This window comes from Pteropus medius, unplaced genomic scaffold (assembly GCF_902729225.1).
Source record: "Pteropus medius unplaced genomic scaffold, Ma_sr-lr_union100, whole genome shotgun sequence".
In the NCBI taxonomy this organism is placed as follows: Eukaryota; Metazoa; Chordata; class Mammalia; order Chiroptera; family Pteropodidae; genus Pteropus; species Pteropus medius.
The window spans coordinates 386,737-410,187 of NW_024342474.1; the positions used below are offsets into that span (position 1 = coordinate 386,737).

The 23,451-nt window shown below is 46.3% G+C and overlaps 2 protein-coding genes and 1 pseudogene across 3 annotated transcripts in view; 1 reads left to right on the top strand and 2 right to left on the bottom strand.

The window, feature by feature from the left end:
* The window catches only part of PYM1 (PYM1 exon junction complex associated factor), a 19,490-nt gene extending 13,495 nt beyond the window's left edge, over positions 1 to 5,995 (bottom strand). The window contains exon 1 of one of the 2 annotated variants that reach the window (XM_039865627.1): positions 5,733 to 5,995. In XM_039865627.1, the coding sequence (XP_039721561.1) occupies positions 5,733 to 5,826 (94 nt within the window). In that variant the 5' untranslated portion in view covers positions 5,827 to 5,995. Of the gene's footprint in view, positions 1 to 1,439; positions 1,543 to 5,732 lie in introns of those variants that run through there. The other variant, XM_039865626.1, reaches the window with a different exon arrangement.
* On the top strand, positions 5,439 to 23,387 carry DGKA (diacylglycerol kinase alpha). The gene is made up of 25 exons (XM_039865628.1): positions 5,439 to 5,502; positions 9,988 to 10,135; positions 10,547 to 10,620; positions 10,953 to 11,085; positions 11,325 to 11,399; positions 11,864 to 11,913; positions 12,277 to 12,351; positions 12,549 to 12,668; positions 12,782 to 12,896; positions 13,454 to 13,542; positions 13,672 to 13,791; positions 13,992 to 14,090; positions 14,273 to 14,356; positions 14,555 to 14,628; positions 14,789 to 14,868; positions 15,221 to 15,224; positions 15,278 to 15,363; positions 15,456 to 15,545; positions 20,940 to 21,100; positions 21,346 to 21,410; positions 21,663 to 21,753; positions 22,037 to 22,235; positions 22,344 to 22,464; positions 22,651 to 22,711; positions 22,986 to 23,387. Exons 2-25 carry the CDS (start codon positions 10,072 to 10,074, stop codon positions 23,067 to 23,069), a joined length of 2,214 nt encoding a protein of 737 aa, XP_039721562.1. The 5' UTR covers positions 5,439 to 5,502; positions 9,988 to 10,071; the 3' UTR covers positions 23,070 to 23,387.
* LOC120605118 (uncharacterized) lies at positions 18,999 to 19,114 on the bottom strand (annotated as a pseudogene).
* Positions 23,388 to 23,451: the final 64 nt, after the last annotated feature.

Consider the following 23,451-nt stretch of genomic DNA (forward strand, 5'->3'; position numbering starts at 1 on the left):
TGCTGTAATTATATGGCAATCCCTTCCACGAGTATTAGAGTGACAGTGGTAGATCAATAATGTAGAAATAGCAGGGGAAAGCAAAAAAGCAGTGTGATTCCTTTTCCTCTTTCACACCATCATAGAAAACAGAAGATATCCCTTTGATGGGAGGATAGGGTAAGATGTGATAACTGGATTTTTATTAAATCAGTTTAAAGAAACAGTTTTGAATAAAGAGAAGTGTACTGGAAATTTAATATTTTCAAAGCACACATCAAAAGGAGCTAGTTGAAGAAAGACCTACTGAGTAGAGAGCAGAAGCTGTACCACTTTGAAACGTGAGGTTGAGGAAAGGTAGCAGAGACTTGGGTTGTCAATAGATACCACAGGAGAAGTGGGTTAGGATGTTAAGGAACACAAATCAGCAAAGCAAGAAGCATTAATAGCACATTTTAAAACAGATTATGTACCACAGCACAGGCACAGTGTCACTCGTACAGAAGACTACACATACACAATGAGGGCTACCAAAAAAACAGTAATATCTTACCTACAAAGCATTTTCTAAATTGCTTTCACATATACTATCTTATTTGATCGTCAATAGGTAAATATTACTATGCACATTTTCTAAAGACGAGGAAATTCGGATGAGACAAAACCACAGTGAAAATCCTGATTTTCAGGTTTCAATATATAAGGCTCACATACACTGACACTTCAGCATCTCAATCAGTCAGGCTGGAAATTCTTCGCTAACCAGAACAGTGGGTTCTATCAACTTGTCAGAGGGCTCTAAAGGCCACTAGACACCTTCCAGGTTTGCCTTCTAGCACCTTAGATCCCTCAACTCTTAGCACCTTCACCAAAGAAGGTAGAGAAGGGTGGGGCCATCAAAGAGAAAACTCAAGCTGAAAGTTATATATATTAGGTTCTTCTTTTCTTCTCACTTCTGGATCTCAGTGACCCAACAATGAAGATGAGAGTGGAAAAGCACTATGTAGCAATGAGATCTTCCATATACATAGTTTCGAGAAAAAGAATTAAAATGTGGCTGTGGTAGGGCAGAAAGCAGGTATAGCTAAGAAATGGGGGAGGGGACAAGAGGAGGGCAGGAATTGGAGGGAACTGAGAGTGTAGGAGCCCCCAAGGCTGGAGAACCCAAAAGAGATACTGGAGTTTCAACTGCTGGAGGAAAGCTAAGGGCCCATAGGGTCCTGGAGCAGGGACCAGCATTGAAGGACCCCAGGGTTTGGGTGACCGGAAGCAGAGACCCCTAAAGTGGAGACCAGAAGGGGGCGCAGGTAACACCCCTAGGAGAGAATGAATGGGGAAGGCGGTCCGGAGGGCGGGGCAAAGGAGGGGCCCCAGGATGGGCGGGGCACAGACCCCTTTCCAAGTCCGAACCCCAGCCCCGAGAGCCCGGGGAGAAGCGGCTCCGCGCCTCCCGCACTCACCGCCGGTCTCGTCAGTTACATAGGGAGTCGCCATCTTGAAAACGCAAACCACTTCCGGCGTGAGCGGGCTGGGGTCCCGCCCCCCTCCCCACCGGAAGTAGAGTCCTGATCGTAGCAAGACACCATTTTAGTCTTAAAGGGAGAGTACACCATTTCATGCATAGAGGTGGAGGAGGAAGCAAGGAGTAGAAGCTGAAGACTTTTGTAAAATAAAAGCCGCGGTCTCTTTTATTGCCACTAATGCCATTATTGAGCGCCTGCTACGTGTAAAACAGTCCTCTGGGCGTCGAGAGAAGTTCCGAGTCACAGCCCTTCTCATCACAGGCACTCTTCGTCCAGGACCTGCGAGGAATAAGGGGAGAAGGCCCACCTGCACCCGGAAGCGGGGGTCTGATAAATGAGAAAAGGAAAAATATTCACGCCCTGTCCCGTACCCGGGTCAAAGAACGGCTTGGGGACATGGAGCAGGGAGAGCAAACTCCGGGAACGCACTGGGGCACGCTAGTGTTGTTGGGGGCAAATGGAAGACCCCCAACTAACGCTCTCTTAGAAGGTGGGCAGGTCGAAATGGCGCGCCGACTGCCCTCGGTCGCCAGGCTCAGCCCTCGGGACTGACAGCTGCGAGAGAAGGCGGAGGATGATGCCGGTCTGCCACCTGTCCCCGCAGCCTCAGGGTTGCCGGCGGCTTCCACGCTGAAGAGGCGGTGGCCAGACTGGGCTGGCAGCCCTAGCCTGGCCCTACCCCTGGAGCAGCCCCGGGATTCAGGCGTCGAAATAACAACAGCTTAAGTTTGCTCCGGCCTTTGACCCCGGGAGCCTCCTCGGGCGGGGCCCCAGGGTCAGAGGGCAAGGTGAAGGCTTCTGGGTGGACCCAGTTAGTATTCTAATTAACCTCGTTCAAGTCTTTGGGCACTGAGGATCGAAAGCCGGGCACCTCGCCAGTATCCCAGCCCATACGGTCACTCCCTTTACAGTCCTGCACTACCCCGTGCCTCCTTATTCTTTAGATGATCTCGACTGTTTTCCCTCCCCTGTTCTTTTCAGCAGCTGTTGTTCCTTCGGGGCTAAATCCTGCTCAACCCGTTTCCCCTGCAGGCTGGGAGGTCACCCCTCTCAGGTGTCACCTCTCCCCTCCCCCACCCCCATGTTGCTTTTTCCTTATCAACCCTTTTAACCTTCCCCTAAATCTCTCACATTGGCTTAGGTCAATGTCCAACAGTACCCTTGGAACCAGGGAGGATGGAGAAGGCGAATATTAGTGACTACTTCCAACACTAAGCTGCGTTTCCCACTTAAAAAACGAACAATGGCTGACTAGGAAATTCCTAAGGCTTCGAAAGGGAGCTTCAGAAGTTTTCTAGGGTCAACAGCTTACCTTCCTATGCTCCACCTCCCTGACTTCCACCAGAGGCTCAACTCAGAAGGTCTCAAAAGACTATAAAAACTGGTTTGCATTCAAAACGGTTATTGCAAGTGTTCTAACACTGTGCATGCCCTGCTTTTTACCAATGTCTTTCATCCCTACCAGGTCTAGCATCCTGTCCTTAGCCTTGTTACTAATAGAGGCGAGAATGTGGGATGAAGTCCCTAAAAACTAGAGGGATGCATTGATCTTGACTCTACTACCTGAGAAGTACTTGTACTAATACTAGTGGGCTGCTCCATGGATCTTGGCAAGAGGGAATCCTAAAGTGGCCCCCGTCAACTACCCAAACCTGGGCCCCCCAGTATGCCCCCATACATCCTGTCTCAGCTCTGGGTTGACAGGAAGTGAAACTCAATTGTCTGCCTAGCAGATCTGCCTGGGACCCAGCCTGGGGCCCGGATGTGGCCCTCCACCCTGAGGAGGAAGAGAGGAAAGAAGAGGCTGGGGAGAACAAGGCTGTTGTTTTTTCCTTTCCCTTTGTTCATTGTGGTTTCTTTCTTTCTGATTTTTATGATGTGGTTGATTAAAGAAATGAGCACCTGGAGCTGTAGGCATTAGAGGCCTCCTCCTGAGATGTTTCTTGGCCTTTCTTTCTCCCACCCCCACCAGTAACTGTTGACTTGGGGTATTATGGAGCACAGATGCTAAAGAAGACACAAAGAAGCCTAAAGTATAACTGATTCCACATTATTTCATATTAGAGAGATCACCCCATGTTCCACTTTGAAGTCTCACAAAATGTCTTAAAAGGGACTCTTTAACTTCATGTCAGGACATAGCTAAGGATGATGATGTGAGAAACACAGGTCACACATAGGGTGGTATCATTGTGTTATCTGCAAGGAAAGCTGAGTGCCTTAAGGATTAGTATCATTCCAGTATTTCTAGATAAGCAGTTCAGGGGCAGAAAACTGATTGGAAGAGGGGCTAGGGGACTTGTTTTTAACTTAAGTCATGTGTTTGTTTGGGATGGCTTAGAGTGGGGGAAACACTTTACGCACATACACCAAGCCACTCTTTGGTGCAGCACTAAAGCTAGGCTATATCATTTGCTGTCCCGCAGACCTAAGTACCAGATCTGGAGCAAAATAGGCCTTCGAAAGTACTTATGATTCCTTATGACTAAGGAGGTCATATAGGAAAGGGAGATGAAGGATGTGGAGTAGCAGGGCCCATGTCTTTTGAAGATTGGAGGGGACACAGGAGCAGACCCTCTCCAACTTCTGCCTCAGATCTTCAGATGCAACAATACTTCCAAATCCTATTACTCAGCAGCTATGTTTTTGATAAAAATGGAGCTATCTCTTCCAACAGGCCTGTCTTGAAACAAGAACTGCTTAGATCCCTCTGTTTCCACTAGAGGTCCTCATGTATTCATTCCTTCACTTCAATCCCCACCAAAAATATGTATGTATGTGTGTGTGTACACACATACACAATGTATACAGAACATACACAGTCAGAGGTCTCCCCTCCCCCTTTCTTTTACTACCAGGTGTAAGAGGGAAGATTCCAGGAACTCAAGCCTTTGTTACTGTGCTCTACTTCAATGAAAGGCAGGAGGGGGTTAGATGGGGTTGGGGCGGGGCCAGGGAGCAGGATGCCTGGGTCCCCAGTTCCTACCAGTAGGTCCCTAGGCCTCTGTCTCTCTCCCTTGCTCTACCAGCTTCGCCACCCCCAGAGCCTTGACTCCAGAAGAGATTCCAGACAGGAGAAGCTGAAAGGATCTCCTTACACTCCTACTTTTGGTCAGGGCCTTCTATACCACCCACCAAGGCCAGCAGGTAAAGTTGGGAGGGTTAGGGCTTAAAGAAAGGGTGGACACAGACCAAAGTACTCATTGTACCTAACCCCCCCTCCCCTCCCCAGGAATTAGGAAAGGATATGTCTTGAGAGAAGGAGATGTCCTTAGACTTGGGAAAACAAGTCAGACATCTGGGGTCTGGTTTTTAGGGAGGTGAGGACCCTGGAGGTAAAGGTAGGCAGATTCTCTCAAGTAGTATCAAGCAGTGTGGAGCCCTTGGGTGTGTCTGTGGAGGGGGTGAGATATTTGGGTCTCAGGATGCGAAGTCTGGAACTCTTGGCTTGTTGCCGTGGAGTCTCCTGAGTATGAATTTAGTTAATGGTGGATAGAAAGGAGTTGGAAAGGGAATTCCCCACAGGATGGCAGCAATTAGGAGAGGGTGAAACGTTAGCTGGGTGGGCAGCCGCCAAGCTGTCCCATCAGCGGCTCCGCCTCCTATCTTGGCCTCCTAGATTTGGAATGAAGGGAGAGGCTGTATGATTGGAATGAAGAGAAAATAGAAACAGAGCTGGTCCCGGGACGTAAAGAAGATGAGAAGCGCAGGATGTGCAGAAAGTGGCATAGACCTGAACCCTGGAGATACTCGGGAGAGGGAGGAATGAGGTTTGGGGAACTGGAAACAAGGGCCTCTCCAGACAGGCAGTTCCCAGAGTTGGGGGCACCTGGCGCGGGCGAAAGCGGGCCGGCCGGGGTGGGGGTGGGGGCAGCTATGTCGTCAGGAGTGGGGCGGCCCCGCGGCTGTAGCGTCTGCCTGGCCCGTCCCCTCCAGCCTAGCTCGGGCTCCAGCTACTGCGCCGTGCTTCAGCTCCGACCGCGCGCCCTCGGCAGGCAAGGTAGAGACCCCGCGAGCCCCACGCCGCCGCTCGCCCTACCCACCCGAGCAGGAGGGGCGGAGGCGGGGGCTGCGGGAGGGGACACCGCAAGGGCTGGGATAGGGCTGCTGGGCCGAGAAGGAGGAAGCGTGACAGCTGGAGCGGGTAGCTATCAGGGTTTGCGCCAGTACGTAGGGGCAGCGGGGGTGCTGGGCCAGAACCTGGTAGGCAGCGTTCCAGCCAAACCTTACCTCTCCATCCCTCCTGCTTTCTCTGAGGGATGGTGAAGCTCGGCTCCCAGGGACCCGTGTCCGAGGAAAGTCCGTTTTGGAACCTCCACAGCATTGCACGGGTGGAGGATTCTTGTTTGGCCTCCTGGCCACAACTTCCCACCCCTATGCTTTCCACACCTGCCACTGGGAAGTTTCTGAAACTGCCTGGGTCTGAATCCTGCTTTTCACCTTTAAATGGGAGACATGAGCTCTACTGAGGAAGAAATGCAAATATTATTGGGCATCTCCTCAGCCTCTTAACGAATGAGCCCACATTCCCCCGCTGTGCCAATATGCGAACTTCCTCCTATACCACGCAATGATGCCCCCACCCCCATGCAAAGAAACACCACCCCCTTAATCAGGCAACACTTCCATCTGTGAGGTTTTGTGGAGGCGTAACAGGTGAGGCTTCAAGATAAATGTTTCCCTCTCAGGGGCCACTATCTAGAAGCGGGGGGGCGGGGGGAGGCAGTAAAGAATTAGATACTCCCTCAGTCCTGGGAAGGAAGAGGAGAATGCAGGCCCTGGTGTGGTTAAGGGATCAGAGGTCCGGGTGAAAAGATCTGGGCCCTCAAGGAGGAGGCCTGCTTCTTGGGGTTCCTTGCTGGGTCAGCCTAAATGTTTTGGGGACATAGTTGATTCTTGAGTAATGGTAAATTTATGGGATTTGGAATGTGAGCAATGAATGTTGAAATGAAAAAGGAAACCTTAAATGTTAGCACGACTTTGGAAATTATACTTATCTCGGTTACCAGCAATTTTACTATTTAATGTTTAAAATAAGATCTAGAAAACCAGAGACACAAAGATTTAATGGAATGGACTATGGACAGGATGTGTGAAGTCTGGGTGTGACTCTGAGAGAGTCGTACTCTCTGGGCCTCAGTTTCCTCCTCTGTAAAATATGAGAGTTCATGCCTCCCAGCTCTGAGGATGTTTTGGGACTCTCTGCCTCCAAGTCAACTTCTAATTTTCTCACCCCAAGATGGAAGGGGCGGGCAGAGAAACCAGAGAAGGGAAGGGAAGGGTGAGTCACAAATAGCTGGCTGGCAGGCAGCAGACCCCACCCTCCCAGCCCTGGTAGTCAGTCGCCTGGACTAGCCCAGGTTATACCTTCAGGGTTAAGATGGAGAGGTAGGAAAAAACTGGACTTGCTCCAGGTCTTTAAGATCCCAGGATCTTGTAATTTGCTGCTTTTCAGCAACAGGGGCAGCTAAACTTTCAAGGAGAGAAGTCAAGAGGACAATCGAAAAGAAAACATCCCAGGAGCCTTAATGTCCAAGGTCCCAGCCCAGGGTGTCCAAAACCCTGACAGTCTAGTTTCTAGCCCCTGCCTCACCCTCCCACAAGCACAGTGTAGGATCCTGATACTGCATGTCTTTGCCTGAGATATGACACACGGTGGGAAGGTGTACACCTGGGCTTCACTGGTGCTGGGAATTCCTAGAATTTATGTTTTCCTGGATCAAAGACATCATTTTTCCTAATCTCCAGATGTGTTTTTCTAGGTACCAACCTTGGATAATTAATAACAACAACAACAACAACAATAATAATAATAGCTGCTAACATTTATACAGTTCTTCTGTACCATGCAGTTGCTAAGCATGTTTCATGTATTATCTTATTTAATACCACATTGTGACTGGTTTATCTAGGTACCCATTTTTCTGATGAGGAAACAGTTTCAGGAAGATGAAATAACTCATCTAAGAGCTAGGATTCTAATCCATGCCTATCTTATTCAAAAGTCCATTCTCTTGACCTTTACTGTATACTATGTTTAAGACCTTGGGAGTAGAAAGGGTCATTTTGAAAAGAGACACGAGAGAATTATCATGTCCTGTCATCCCTTGTTTGCTTTTTCCCTGTCACTTTCTCTGTCAGATTTCATTCCCTAGAAACTTGGAGCCATCTAAGAATCCCCAGGGGTAATCAGATCAGCTAATTAAGCCATACAGGCCACATTAGCTGTAAGACTATTATGTATTCACGAGCTCTGTTGGCAGTAGAAGTTGGATTATAGTCACGGAAAAGGGACAAATGGGTGCAGTCCTTTCTTCAGAGTATCAGTTGTTCCAGAACCCCTTTTTAAGTGTTCCTAGAGAGCCCCCAGAAGAGGGATGATATACTGGAGATGGGCAGCAGAGGTATCCCAAGAGCGGAGGCTATAGAGAAGATTCTTGCACCATCAGAAAGGAAATTCTTCTATGTCCTAACTGCCTCCTTGAGCCTCACCCAACAAGCCCTAAGTAAGTGGGCAGAGAGGAAGCAGAAGGTCAGAGCCGTGGATGGAATGCCACAAGTGCTTTTCAGCATCATTCATTTAACAAATATTTATTTAGCATCTGCTACATGTGCTCCAAATTGTCTCATATTCCCCTGACTGTCTGGCATCCCATTTAACCATATTTAGGTTAATAGTCGCAAAATATGACTCCCTAACTTTACAGGACTATTTTTGTACAACCAATATGAAGCACCTACAACATGCTAGGCACTGTGTTAGGTATTGGGGATACCGTGGTGAACAAGACTAACAAGTTCCTGCCCTTGTAGAACTTACATTTTGGTAAGAGAAGACAAACAGTAAACAAAGAAGAAAATAAATTAGCAAGATAATTTCCACTTGTGATAAGTTCTGTGAAGGAAACAAAGGAGGATGCTGTGCCAAGGAGGAAAGCTACTTTAGGACGGAATGATCAAGGAAGGTCTCTTAGAAGAGCTGACAATTCAGCTTAGGCAAGAATTCAGTTCTGCTAAGAGTGGGGAAGGGTGTTCCAGGCAGACAAAATAGTAAGTCTCATGGCCCTGAGCAGAGAAGAACTTGTGCTTGAGGAATAGAAAGGAAGGCAGTGAGACTAAAATGCAGAGTGTGAACAAGAGAAGGACAGAGAGACAGGCCGGGGCCCTGCCACTCAGTTCTTGGGTTAGAGCTTTGGTTCCTCCATTTATCACCTGTCTTGGAAAGTCCCAACCTTTCTGAGCTCCAGTTTCTTCATCTCTAGAATGGCTATACCAATAATTTTCAATTTCATAGGATTTGATTTTAATTGTTATTACAATAATAACTACCATTTCTCGTAGGCCTTCTATAATGCCATGCATTATAGTGGGTACTTTTCACACATTATTTGACTTAATACCACAACTATGAAAGATAGCTATGGTTCTCCCCATTTTACAGATGTAATTTGCTTAAGTCACACAGTGGTATCCGAGCTAACAATGGAACCCAGATATGACTAACCCTAGTTCTGTTTGACTCCAAAACGGTACCATGCTATACTAATGTAAGATATTATTGTTATTGCTGTTGTTGAATCCTCAAGACAAATTGTCCTCTGCTACTCTGTCTCTGGACTAGCGGTCAGCACGATCCACGTGATGGCGCCTCCTCGGTCTCAGGGTCCCATTGCTGAAAGTTGAGGCTTCCTAATCTAGCAGGGTAGAAGGAAGACCCCAGAATTCAAGATTCCCGCACTTAGCTTAACCCTCCTAGAACTGGGAAGCCAGGCAGATAGATGCTTAATCTCCTTCCCCTACCTGCGCCCAATCTCGCGCGCCTGAGTCCCCGCCCTTCCCCAGTAGAGCTCCGCGGGGACGCAGGCGAGGCAGGGCTGGGGCTGGGGACCCGGCCAGGGCTGATTCTGCGTCGCGCGTCAGAAGCGCTAGAGGTCGTTGCGGGGCGTGGGTGGCTCGGGGAGTGGGTGGCGAAGCGGGGCTGGGGACCGAGGCTGGAGGCGGAGCAAGATGGGGTCGTGGCTATGGAGGCGTGCCGGCAACGCAGTGAGAACCACCCGGAGGGCCGGGACTGCGGGATCCGTGATGGGAAAGAGCGCAGAGATTGGAGGTGGCGGGAGGAAAGGCAGAAGCAGGCAAGAGACACATTCACAGAGACAAACACACTGGGGAAGCCCTGGGGGTGGGGGGAGGGGAGGAAGGTGAGGGTAGTCAGATGAATTAAGACAGATTGGGAGAGAAATCAGAGAGCTGGCCAAGGATCCAGAAATGAAGGAGAGAACGTGATGAGTCAGAGAAACAGAGACAGGACAGATACTGTCAGAGAGAGAGAGACATATGGAGAGGAACACAGGGAAAGGAAGAGACTAAGAAAAAGATTCAGAGACAAAGAACAGAAATAATAGTAGGAGTGGAGAATTAATTGAGTAGACAGAACCAAAGGGACTGCTGGCTTTTTCCACCACATGCTGTTGTCATCTTCCTCCAGACCTACCGTTGGAGGCCGAGGTCCAGGCACCAAAAGTACTACTACCAAGCTGCCTTTGTGGCCTTCCTTAAGAAAAAAAGAAAGATGGCCAAGGAGAGGGGCCTAATAAGCCCCAGTGATTTTGCCCAGCTGCAAAAATACATGGAATGTGAGTCTTCCTCTCAGTCCTTCAGTTCTAGATACCTTACCCCAGAGAATCCCTCCTCTTCCTTCTCATCCCTGCCCCATCCTCCCCCAGTTTCCCCAATGGCCTTGAACCAGTCAGCTCCTAAGACATGCCTATGACTGAGAAAGGAGAGGGAGATGGGGAGATGCCTGGGGTCTCAGCTCGCCATCCACCTTCTCTGAACCTTGACTGCCTGCTTTAAGTCTCAGAGAAGAAAGTAAAGAGGGGTACCACTTTGGAGGATCTGAAGTGTTTTTCTCCATGTATGTCAGAATTTCTTCTTTTTTTCATCACACTTGAATCTTTCCGTTGGATGTCTGGGTGGGACTCTGGCAGAGGGCAGAGAGAGCTGAACCAGATTAATGCTCTTCTTTCACTCTCTTCTCACCTTAGATTCCACCAAGAAGGTCAGCGATGTTCTAAAGCTCTTTGAGGATGGTGAAATGGCTGAATATCTCCAAGGAGATGTGAGTGGCAGCTGGGAAATCCTCTCCTTGACCAACTCCTCCCATGTTTGTATTCGCCACTCCTTTGGGAACCCCAACTTCCAGGGATTATTCTGGGCCCACTCCTTGCTCTCCTCCCTCAAGACACCCCAATGTCCATCATTACTGCAGCTATTGCTTTAGGACAAAGCAAGAGAGTCTATTAATTCAGGACTCAGCCTAAGACACCATATTCCTGCCTTGGATGCTTCCCAGTGCTGCACTTACTGTCTCTGTCCCCACTACTCCTAATTCTTCAATCCCCAGCTTCTATCCTGCAGACTTCCCCATGGTAATGCTTACTCTTATCATAGGCCATTGGGTATGAGGGATTCCAGCAATTCCTGAAAATCTATCTGGAAGTGGATGATGTTCCCAGTCGCCTAAGCCTGGCACTGTTTCAATCCTTCCAGACTGGTTACTCTTTAGAAAAGACTGTGAAAGAAGGTATGATCATGTAGGTGAGACCAGGCTGGGCTTCCAGAAGAAAAGGCAAATTAGTGTAGTTTTGGGGATAGGAGTTGAATTGAGTCACATTTTGGGGACAAGGCTAGAGGCAAGAGGTAGAGGTTGTCCAGGCTGGTCTAGGAGCTGGAGGGAGGAAAGAACTGGAACAAACAAGGAAAAGAGAAGAACCAGAATGGAGGGCACCCCAACCTCAGCTCTGCTGTACTTTTTGTCACCAGATGTGGTATGTCTCAGTGATGTCTCCTGCTACTTTTCTCTTCTGGAGGGTGGTCGACCAGAAGACAAGCTAGAATGTGAGTTGCCATTCTGTACTAGGAGAGGGGAGGAAAGGTGAAAAGAGAGAGGGTGTTCCCTGGCCTTCCTTCCCTCATTTTTTCAGGATTCCTAAAGGTTAACAGGGCCAGACAAAGGTGCGGCCAGAGAATAGACCCATTTCCTCTGTCCCCACAGACTCCTTATACCTAATGCCATCCCCCATAGTCACTCCAGTTCCCATGTCTTATATATTTTCATGCGGGTGGCCTGAGGTGTTCCTGGGATGTGAAAGGTGTGTACTGTCTCCCCTATCAGGTTCACCAAGGGTGGAATCCAGGCCTGTTTCCCCTCCTTTTTTGTCTCCTTTCTCAGTCCCAGCCCCAAACTCTGGCCTCTTCATCTAAAAGGTTTCTCCCTATCTCTTTGTTTCCCCTGTATTATGTTATAAATTCTTTGGGTGTCCCTCACAAACTGACCCTGGCCCCCCTAAAACACCCCACAGTCACCTTCAAGCTGTACGACATGGACAGAAATGGGATCCTGGACAGCTCAGTGAGTTGGGGACCTGTACGCTGGGCAAGGGAGTATGTGTCCATTTGTCTGTGCCTTCTTGTCCCAACTCTTCTAGGATCTTAAGCAGTAGAGGAAGCTAGAGGGAGAAGTTGAGTCCTATAGGACTACATTTGGGAGTAAGTCCCAAGCTCTTGACCCCTAAAAGAGGAGGCTGAAGACATGAATTGGGGGCCCTCTTGCAAACATATGAATACATTTAGGCACTCATTTACTTGGCAGAGGCACCTGAGAATGAGAGGTGGGTCTGGGGGTGGAGCCCAGGAACGCTGCTTTCTAGAGAATGCCTCGGATGGTGGTAGTGAGGTGGGATATGGCTGTGGCTCTTACCCTCTTGGCCCCCAGGAAGTGGACAAAATCATCATACAGATGATGCGAGTGGCTGAATACCTGGATTGGGATGTGTCTGAGCTGAGGCCGGTAAGGCAGTTCTTCCTTCCTGTCCCTTCTTGTACCTTCTCCTTGGTGAGTTCTGCATCTACTTTACCCCATCTCCGACAGACAGCCTGGTTCCCTTGGCTAAGATGGCTGGGCTGGGGCCCATGGAGAGGTGTCAGATCTGAGGGGCCATTCACATCAAAAGTACCACCCCCACCCCCCCGCAATTTTCTGCTCAGATTCTTCAAGAGATGATGAAAGAGATTGACTATGATGGCAGTGGCTCTGTCTCCCTAGCTGAGTGGCTCCGGGCTGGAGCCACTACTGTGCCACTGCTAGTGCTGCTGGGTCTGGAGATGGTGAGTAGGAGAGACTTGTGAAGATGGGAAAGACAGTTGCTTTGGGTTGTGCTTGCCACAGGCTGGCCCTCTAAGGACTTAGACACTCCCTAGCATCTGTTGTGCCCTCCCAGACCCTGAAGGACAATGGGCAGCACATGTGGAGACCCAAGAGGTTCCCCCGACCAGTCTACTGCAACATGTGCGAGTCGAGCATTGGTCTTGGCAAGCAGGGGCTGTGCTGTAACCGTGAGTGATGGGACCTGGGAGTGTGGGAGCAGAGGGGTAGCCCAGCTCTCTGTGGGAGCATGGCTCTCTGAACTTAGGGAGACCTGGGTTTGAATCCTGGGCTCTGTCACTGGCTAGTTAAGTGACCTAGTTAAACCTCAGTTTACTCAACTGAAAATGAGGTCATTGTGAGCGTTAAATAAGTTGATGCAAGAAAAGTGCTTCACCCAGTGCATGTACCTACTATTAAATCTACAATAAAAATTAGCTGTTGTAGTTGTAGTAGTAGTAGTTGTTGTTGTTGTTGTTATCATCTGGGCCTCCTTTTTTATTATCCAACTGGTTATTGGCAAATGGATGAAGTAAGGGTAGGTAGCAACTACTCTTTTAGAGGGAAGAGGGAAAAAAAAAGGCATAGGTCTTAGAGGTGAGCCCCCACCCCAAACTTTAATTCTCTACCACACCCTCACAGCAAAGGGTTATAGTCTTGTTTCAGTGAGTAATCCACCTCACCACCAGGTAAGGAGGAAATAGAGGGAGGGGCTACAGCTAAGACTTTGACCTTCCCTCTCACCCAGTCTGTAAGTACACCGTTCACGACCAGTGTGCCATGAAGGCCCTGCCTTGCGAAGTCAGCACCTATGCCAAGTCTCGGAAGGACATTGGTGTGAGTGACCTTAAGTCCACCCCATCACCACCCACATCCTGGCCCTGACCCTCGGCCCATTGCAGCCCTCAGCCCTTCTCCAGTCTTTGTTCAGACCCTCTCAGACAAGGGATTGCCTTTCTCCCCAAGGTCCAATCACATGTGTGGGTGCGAGGAGGCTGTGTGTCTGGGCGATGCGACCGCTGTCAGAAAAAGATCCGGATCTATCACGGTCTAGTCGGGCTGCATTGTGTGTGGTGCCACCTAGAGGTGAGTTCGGGAGCAATTTCTCCAGCCTATGCCTTGGGGCCCCCCCTTAAGTTGCCCTCTCTTCTCGCCTGGCGCATATACCTTACACTCACAGTCGCCCCTGCTCCCAATGGCTCTCTTTTTAGTACCAGACCCCAAGATTGAGAGGTGACGGGAGGAGAGGACCTCCATGGTCTCTCCATTCCCACCTTGTCTTTCAGATCCACGATGACTGCCTGCAAGCTTTGGGCCATGAGTGTGACTGTGGGCTGCTCCGGGATCACATCCTGCCTCCATCTTCCATCTATCCCAGCGTCCTGGTGAGACCTGTGGGCAGCAGCTGGGAGGAGGCAGGAGTGCTGCCTCAATTTAAAAACACACATACGTACAGTGCCTTTTAGAGCAGAGAGCCTATACTTTTAGAATTCAAGTCAGACTTTAATCTGTTTAGGGATTCACACAGAATCCAGTTTTCCTTTCTTCTGCTTCTCTCCCTTCTTAGGCCTCTGGACAGGAGCATAAAAGTAGCAAAACAAGCCAGAAGACCATGGATGATTTAAATTTGAACACCTTTGAGGCTCTGCGGGTACAGGGCTAAGAGGCTTGGGAGTCATGGTGGGAGCTGGTTTTCCTTTGCTGGAGCCCTCTTGGAGAGAATGAAGTGGGAAACCTGCTCAGGGAGGGAGAAATGGGGTCATTACAGCCTTCTGCCCCTGTCTCCAGGGCCCATCTTAACTCTAACAAAAGCTTATGTTCCTCATCCTTGTTTTCTTTCCCCATGTAGATTGACCCTGTTGCTCACACTCACCCACTTCTGGTCTTTGTCAACCCTAAGAGTGGTGGGAAGCAGGGGGAGAGGTGAGAAGAGATATACTTTGTCTACTAAGATCAAGGGGGAGGACTGACAGAGTTTGGGAATTTGTGTATATGGAGGAGACATACTTTGAGGAGGACATCAGGAGGGTGGGGTACAGTCTCTCCCTTCCCTGCCACGAGCCTTTCTATTTCCGTCACACAGGGTGCTTTGGAAATTCCAGTATCTACTAAACCCTCGACAGGTGTTCAACCTTCTAAAGGATGGTCCTGAGGCCAGGGTGAGTGCTGGGGTTGAGGCTGTATCTGGGGTGTGTGTGTGTGTGTGTGTGTGTGTGTGTGTGTGGTAGTGTTTGCCTCTCTGTGTATGTTGGGAGAGCGGGATTAGGGGACCTCAAGAAACTAGAATTCAGAATGCTGCTTTTACTAGGGTCAGTGGGTATCCCCACCTCAGAGTGCCCTGGCTCATTATTCTGTTCTCAAAAGATGGAGGTACCACTTTCTCCCTAACCATTGAGCAGTGGCTATAACTTTCCCCATTGCAATTTTCCTCTGACCTTATTAGAAAAAAGTCTTTTGACAAAGGGTAAGGGTGCCATAAGAATGTGCGATGAGAAGTAATCTGCCTGTCCAGGAGTTGGGTAGCCTTGGTCCTTTTATCCTTTCTCATCTTCTCTCTCACCTTTTGTCTCAGGCTTAGATTCTTCAGAGAAGTTCCTGATTACCGGATTTTGGTGTGTGGTGGAGATGGCACAGTAGGCTGGATCCTAGAGACCATTGGTCAGTGCAGGGTGAGGCTCTGGGCAGGGCACTGGGGCAGTGGCCTTCCGGAGCTAACTCCCTCTGTCCATCTTCTCACCTGTCCCTCCCAGACAAAGCTAACTTGCCTGTTGTGCCTCCTGTTGCTGTGTTGCCCCTGGGCACTGGAAATGATCTAGCTCGTTGCCTAAGATGGGGAGGAGGTAAGTGATTAGAAATTGTTTTCCTGGGGGATGGGGAGAGCTGGATAGAAAGGGAAAGGCACACCTAGAAGGCATCTAGGTATCTGGTACACAAAGAGGATGAGGGAAGAAGAGGCACAGAAGGGTGGATACCAAAGTGGATTGTCCCAAAGGAAGAAAGCTTTAGAAGAAACAAGGACCACAGCCTGAACCTAAAAGGGTCAAGTGTGATGGTCCTTTTCTCTATAATCCTAAAAATATCCTCTATTTCTCTCAACCAACTCTTAGGGCTCAGAGCATCAAGGAGTATAGGGAATAAGGAAGGTTGTGTAAGTGCTAAGGCAGATGCTGAATGATGGAGCTAGCAGGGAGCTTGGTCATGATTCATTCATTCATTCAACCAGTTAATCAGGGGTCATTCATTCATTCTTCATAATTTCTTCCCAAGTCTATTGCAACAGTCTCCTAACTGCACTTGCATTTCTAGTCTCCTGCTCCCTTAAAAGAGAAAACATTGAAGGGATGGTGTTATAAACGTCACTGTCTGGCAGGTTGGAGTTTGAAGTGTCTTGGAGTTGAGGCTGTTGGATTCAGAGTCCACCTCTTATATCTCACAGGAGATTATAGAATAGGGGTCTACTAAGGAGAGCGAAAAACATTTTAGGTAGAAGAAATTGTATAAAGCCAGAGGAGGAGCCACCAAACAACATGACAGTGCATTCAGGAAAGTGTGAGTCATTCATTGTGACTGGGACATAGGGTGCAAGGTGGGGAATGAAATGAGAGAGGACTGAGCCGAGCAGATTGTGGAGGGTCGTGCATGCTGTGCTGAGGAGTTTTAAACTTTATCCTGCCAGAGATTGAAAGGCGAAAGCCCACAGAAATTATTCGCCTCGCAGTGTTTTAATTTTTTGACTTTGGTTATTTCTGAGAAGCGAGTCATGTATTCTTCAATACACCACAATTCCTTGGGTTCCTTGCTATTTTTCACTCATTCACTTTACCTTTCTAACCACTGAAGTCTTTGAACGTGCAATCCCTGAACCATGGGAAACTCTTAAACTCATGGAAGATGTAACTAAAAGAAAGATGTAACTTAAACTCATGGAAGATGTAACTAAAATATATACCCTTTTTTTCTTTTAGTTACATATATAATATTATACAGTATATATAGTAAAATTACTCTCTCCATATATAAAATGTTATTCCAGGAAGTAGACATGTCTCCAAGTACATATTATAATTTAAATCTTGTATGTAAACATATGACCAATTTTTTTTTGGCCATTTTTTAAAAACTCAACATCTGACTTTGTTTTCACTTACAGTATTAGACACTTTGAAATCATGTATTTTGAATCTTTACTGTGTTCTGCAAATGAGAGTCTCATAGCAATTTCTGCAAATGCACCCTGAATCATGAAAATCATGACATAAATACAGCGCTAATGAAAATTTGCATTGATATTGAAGAGTTGTGAAGAAGGGGAGATGGAAGGAATATGCTCTATGGAGGTTAGGAATATGCTATATGGAGGAAGGAGACAGAATAAGAAAGTACCTGTTTTGCAATAATCTAGTCAAGAGATAATGAACACAAAAGCAAAGGGTGCAGCAGTGGAGTTTATGATGTGGAAGCCACATACTTGGTAACTAATGGGTTGTGGAGGAGGACAAGGTGAAGACAAGTCTAGGATATTTTCTGGGTTAGTAGACTGAGCAGATGGAGGTACCATTTATTAAGATAGAGAATACAAGAGGAGGACCATTTTAAGGAAGAAAGATACAATTGGTTTTGGACATATTGAGTTGATGTGTCAGTGGAGTACCCAGATGGAGAAGTGTGGTAGGTAGTTAGAAGTCAATGTTAGGAATTTAGGAGAGAAGTCAGGACTATAGATACATGTTCAAGAACCATCTGCTTCTAGAAAGTAATTGACATACTGAGAGTAGATAAGTAAGAAGAGAAAGTGGACAAGGATAGCAAGATCCTGGTAAACACCCTATTTAAGGGTTGAGCAGAGGAAGATGAATTATTAAAGGAGTCTATTAGTGTGCTATTTCTGCTATAACAAGTCACCACAAACAGTGGCTTAAAACAACACACATTTATGATCTTATAGTTCTGGAGGTCAGAAGTCCAAAACAGGTCCCTCAGCACTAAAGTCAAGATGTTGGCAGGGCTGCGTTTTTTTTCTAGAGGCTCTAGGGGAGAATACCTTTCATTGCCATTTCCATTTTCTAGAGGCTGCCTGCATGCCTTGGCTCTGGGACCCCTTCCAACCAGCAATATTATCACTCTAACCCTGCTTCCATTGTCACATCTTCCATGATTTTTCTCTTGCCTTCCCCTTTCACTTATAAAAACTCCTGTGATTGTATTGGGCCCACCCAGATAATCTAGGGTAATCTCCTCATTTAAAAATCTTTGATTTAATCACATCTGCAAAATCTCTTTTGCCATATAAGGCAACATATTCACAGATTCTGGAGATTAGGATGTGGATGTCTTTGAGGAGCTATTATTCTGCCTACCACAGAGACTAAGAAGGAACAGAGAGGGTCCTCTGTAACTTAGAGAGTAGTATTTTAGAAGCCAACTAAGGAGTTTCATGAATTAAAATGAGAACTAAAGATATGCTGTCGGTTTTGGCAGGAATAATTGGCAGTCTTTGCTCAAAGAGTTTCAGCAGGGTGGTATAGTGAAAAGAAAATTATAGTGAGCTGGACTATCAGTGGAATGTGAGGAAGTATAGATCGTTTTTGTAATTTTTTTTCCTGATTACAAAATAATACATGCTTGTGGTAAAAAAAAATTCAGACATTTCAAATATACATGACAAGGAAGGGAAAGTTCCTTGTAATCTAATCCCTAAGGTTTCGGAGTCTATTTCTTCATAGTTTTCTTTCTAGGCACATAGTAATATGTATTTAAACAATGAGGTCATTTTATAGATTTTTTTCTTCTTTTTTAAAACTAAATAGCTCATCTTGGTTATAATCATATTTCAATATAGTCAGGTTTGCCTCACTCTTCTTATTACTGAATAGCATCCCTTCGTGTGAATATGTCATAATTTATTTACCCACTTCCCTATAAACATTTGGGTAGCATTCGGTTTTTTTTTACAAATCATGCTGTAGTGAACCCCCTTGCATATTTATCTCTGCACCCAGATGTGAGAATTACTCTAGGAGAAATTTCTAAAAGTGGAATTTCTGGCTCAAAGAGTATGAACATTTTACATTTGATTAGTTTTTAAAATACACAAATAGTACATTAGTACATTTTCACCAAAAAATTTTAAAGTAAAATGTGTAAGTCTTCACATTCAAGTTTCCTCTCCCCTGCCCCTCACCAAATTCCACATACATCCTAGAGACAACCACTGTTTCCTATTTACACTCATTTTTCTGTTTTTATGTGCACACACACAACTTTTTTTAAAAATTATTTATTATTATTATTTATACCTACAGCACCTGGTCTTCCTAGGTGGTCTCCTATCCAAGTACTAACCAGGCCCGACCCTGTTTAGCTTCCCAGATCAGACATGGGGCTTGTTCAGGGTGGCATGGCCATAGACCATGGACCGTGGCTCCACTGGGGTGTGAAGCCAGGACCTTCTGCATATAAAGCAGATGTGCTAACCACTACACTATGGAACCATATCCACACGGACAACTTTTAAACAAACATAAATGGGATCATACTGCTCAAATTGTTCTGGTTTTTCTTTTTTTAATTGAATAATGTATGTTGGAGATTTTTCCATGTTAGTACGTACAGAGTTCGTTCTGTATTCAATCGCTGTACATTATTTCATGGCATGGATTTGCCACAATTTATATAACCTTCCCCTACTGATGAGCATTTAGATTGTTTCCAATTTTTTTGCTGTTTTAGAAAGTACTTCAGCAAACTTTCTTGCACATCCATCTCTGTGCACATGTGTGTTAATTTCTGTAGGCGAAATTCCTGAAAGTGGAATTGCTGTGTCAAAGGATATGTCTTGATAAAATTTGGTAACATTTCAATAAAAATTGCTAAATTGCCTTCCAAAAATAAAATACCGGTTTATGCTCCAACTAACAGCAAGTGAGAGTGCCAGTTTATTCATAATCCCTTTAACACTTGGTTTTCTCAATCTCTTCATATTTTGTCAATCTGATAGACAAGAAAAAGTTACTAATTGTTTTAATTTCCAATTCTTTTAATTATTAATAGTACTGAGCATCTTTAATATGCATATTGGCATTTGTATTTCTTCTGTGATTGGTTTGTTTCTGTTATTTGCCTATTTTTCTATTGACTTTATAGAAATAGTGATTGGTGAGCTTTTTTTGAATATTGGGGAAGTTAATCTATTATATGTGCTGCAGATATTTTTTCCCAGTTTGTATTTTGTATTTTTTTAGATATGTGTTTATTTAACCATACAAAAGTTTTAAATTTTAATATAATTGTGTTGATCAGTTTTTCCCTTTTTTGGTTCCTAGTTTTATATTATGCTTTAGAAAGGCCACTCAAAGATTATTAAAACATTTATTCATCTTTTCTTCTAATAAAAATTCTGCTTCTTTTTTAACATTTAAATTCTTCGATCCATCTTGATTTTTTTTTAATTTATTACATTTGTTGGCGTTAGTTACATTGGTTTATAAGATTATGTAAGTTTCAAGTGTAGAATACAATTTGATAATATATCATCTGTATATTGCATTGTTTATCACCCAAAGTCAAGTCTCCTTCTATCACCATATATTTGACCCCCTTTACCCTCTTCGTCCTCCTCCCATTCCCCTCCATCTTGAATTTATTTTGGTATAAGAAGTGACTTCTACACCCAGCACCATTTATTGAATAATCCATCTTACCCACTTATTTGAAATGTCACCATATACTAAATTCTCATATATATTTGAGTCTGTTTCTGGGCACTCTATTCTTTGAATACTATTGAACTTTTTATTCTATTCACTGTGTCAGTATCACACCATTTAGACACTATTGCTCTATACTGTGTGTGATCTGGTAGAATGAGAAGAGAAAGTGTCAGGGGTGGGGAGAGATAGATAGATAGATAGATAGATAGATAGATAGATAGATAGATAGATAGATAGATAGATAGAGATTATCCCCATTCATCATCACTCATTTTTAAAAAATTTTCCTAGCCATTTTCTCTAATCTTCCAGATGAACTTTGGCATTGTTGTTAGATACATACATACATTGGGAACAATCATCCTTCATGACAGTGTGGAGAAAAGGGCCAGCAGGTTCCATGGGAGCCATGACTGAGCACCCTGCCTTTTCACTGGCAAGGGCTGGGGGAGTCTGAAGAATTGGGGCAGAGGATCCCTGGGAATTTGTCAAACTGAGTTAACCTGTCTTCTCTCCCATCCCTAGGGTATGAGGGACAGAATTTGGGGAAGATTCTCAAGGATTTAGAGACAAGTAAAGTGGTACATATGGATCGATGGTCTGTGGAGGTGATACCCCAACAAACTGAAGAAAAGAGTGACCCAGTCCCCTTTCAAATCATCAATAACTACTTCTCCATTGGTGTGGTCAGTGGAGTGGGGCACGGGGGCAGGGAGGAAGCGGGGTTAAGCAGGCAGAGGCTGGAGGAGAGCAGACTGAGAAGGTAGAGGTTAAGAGAGCTGTGACACAGGGAAATCGGGGATAGGGTACAGTGGTGTGAGTTGCAAGAAAAGAATATGGGACATACTGCTTCCAAATGGGGGAGTTAAAGAAATAAAGTTCTGTGCTGAGAAAAGGCAGGCCTCTGATCTTACATGCCTGAACTTCCCAGGATGCCTCTATTGCTCACCGATTCCACATCATGCGAGAGAAATATCCCGAGAAGTTCAACAGCAGGTGAGAGAAAGTGGGGGTGGGATGGGCATACCCAGTGGCAAGAACCAGGTTGTGTGGCCAAGTATGACGAGAGCACTTGAAGAGTGACACCTTGAGGAAACCCATCAACCCAAAGTTACCCTGTTCCACATGGGTCTGGAGTCAGGAGGTTAATGCTCTTTTCTGTTACTTAGCCTACCCCTACCAGCACTGTGTAACTTATCCCCACTCCCCCCCACCCTGCCACTGGGCCTTGTGTTGGGGCTGACACAGAATGAAGAACAAGCTATGGTATTTCGAATTCGCCACATCTGAATCCATCTTCTCAACGTGCAAAAAGCTGGAGGAGTCTTTGACAGTCGAGGTGGGTAGGATAAGACCTCATCCTACATCTTTTTCAGCTTCTTATATCTTAGTTTCTCCTTTCACAGGTGCCCTCAAGAACTTCCCATATTCTTGAACCTCTGCTTTGACCTCCCAGCTCTCCAATTCTGATTTCCTAAGTTCTCAAGATATACCAATCCCTATTTCCTTTCATCCCTTGCAAAACTCCAAATTCTGATCTTCCCAGTTTGTCATCTGGTGGAGGGAAGAGTCACATCCTTGATTATGCCATGAGGTAAGGATCTGTTTTCTTCTTCCTTCAGATCTGTGGGAAACCACTGAATCTGAGCAACCTGTCTTTGGAAGGCATTGCAGTGCTGAACATCCCTAGCACACATGGAGGCTCCAACCTCTGGGGTGATACCAAGAGACCCCATGGGGACATCCATGGGATCAACCAGGCCTTAGGCGCTACAGCTAAAGTCATCACCGACCCTGACATCTTGAAAACCAGTGTACCGGGTGAGACGAGCTGCCCTGGGAGCTGAGGGCAGGAAAAAGGGGAAGGTGTAATTCTCTTTGGAGGCACCCTGCTTCTGCAAAACCTATCTTGCTACTTTCCATCCCCAGACCTAAGCGACAAGCGGCTGGAAGTAGTAGGGCTGGAGGGTGCAATTGAGATGGGCCAGATCTATACCAAGCTCAAGAGTGCTGGACGTCGGCTGGCCAAGTGCTCTGAGATCACCTTCCAGTAAGGAAAACTCTGACTAGGGGCTCTACGGGAAGGAGTGGGGCCATGAGCACCAGGGTCATGGGAATAACGGCTGTACTAGGAGATCTTCCTCAGTACCAAAGGCTGTCAAAGCCAACTTCGGAAACAGAGTTTTGGCATTGGTCGGTAAAGAAATCTCCAGCAATCTGCTTTGGCCTCCCACAGCACCACAAAAACCCTTCCCATGCAAATTGACGGAGAACCCTGGATGCAGACACCCTGTACAGTGAGTATTGCTTGTGCCTGCTGAAAACTGAACCCTCAGGCTCCATGGATCCTTAATCTCCATTCTATAGCTTCTTCACTTCCTCTCAATGCCTGAAGTTCCCCTGTGCACCATTTATCTCATATCCTGATTTCTCAGCCCTTGGCCTTCCTTCCATGGCCTTTCTAGGACCCCAGCAACCCACCCTGAAACTCACAGATCTTCTCCCAGATCTCTGCTGCTCCATCCCTACAGTACCAGGTCCTGCCTCTGAACATGGCCCCTTCTCTTCCAGATCAAGATCACCCACAGGAACCAGATGCCCATGCTCATTGGCCCACCTCCACGCTCCTCCAATTTCTTTGGCTTCTTGTGCTGAGAGAGACATCTCAACCTCAAAGCCAGTCTTGAACCCACTTCCCTGGACTGTACTCCCTGGACTGTACTCTGTATACTGCTGCCGCACCTCCTGCCAGCTCAAGGGAGTGTTCCTTCACCCTCACAGTATTTATTATCCTGCACCACCTCCACTATTCCCCATGTGAGCACACACACACACACACACACACACACACACACACACACACACACACACATACACAAACACACACACAGAAACACACACCACAAACACATACATTGAAAGTGCCTCATCTGAATAAAAAGACTTTTTTTCCCCTACTGGGATATCTGTTAAGTAAGTGGTATACCTTCTTCCTCTATACCTTCACTCCTTAAATGACATAGATTCTCTCAAGAAG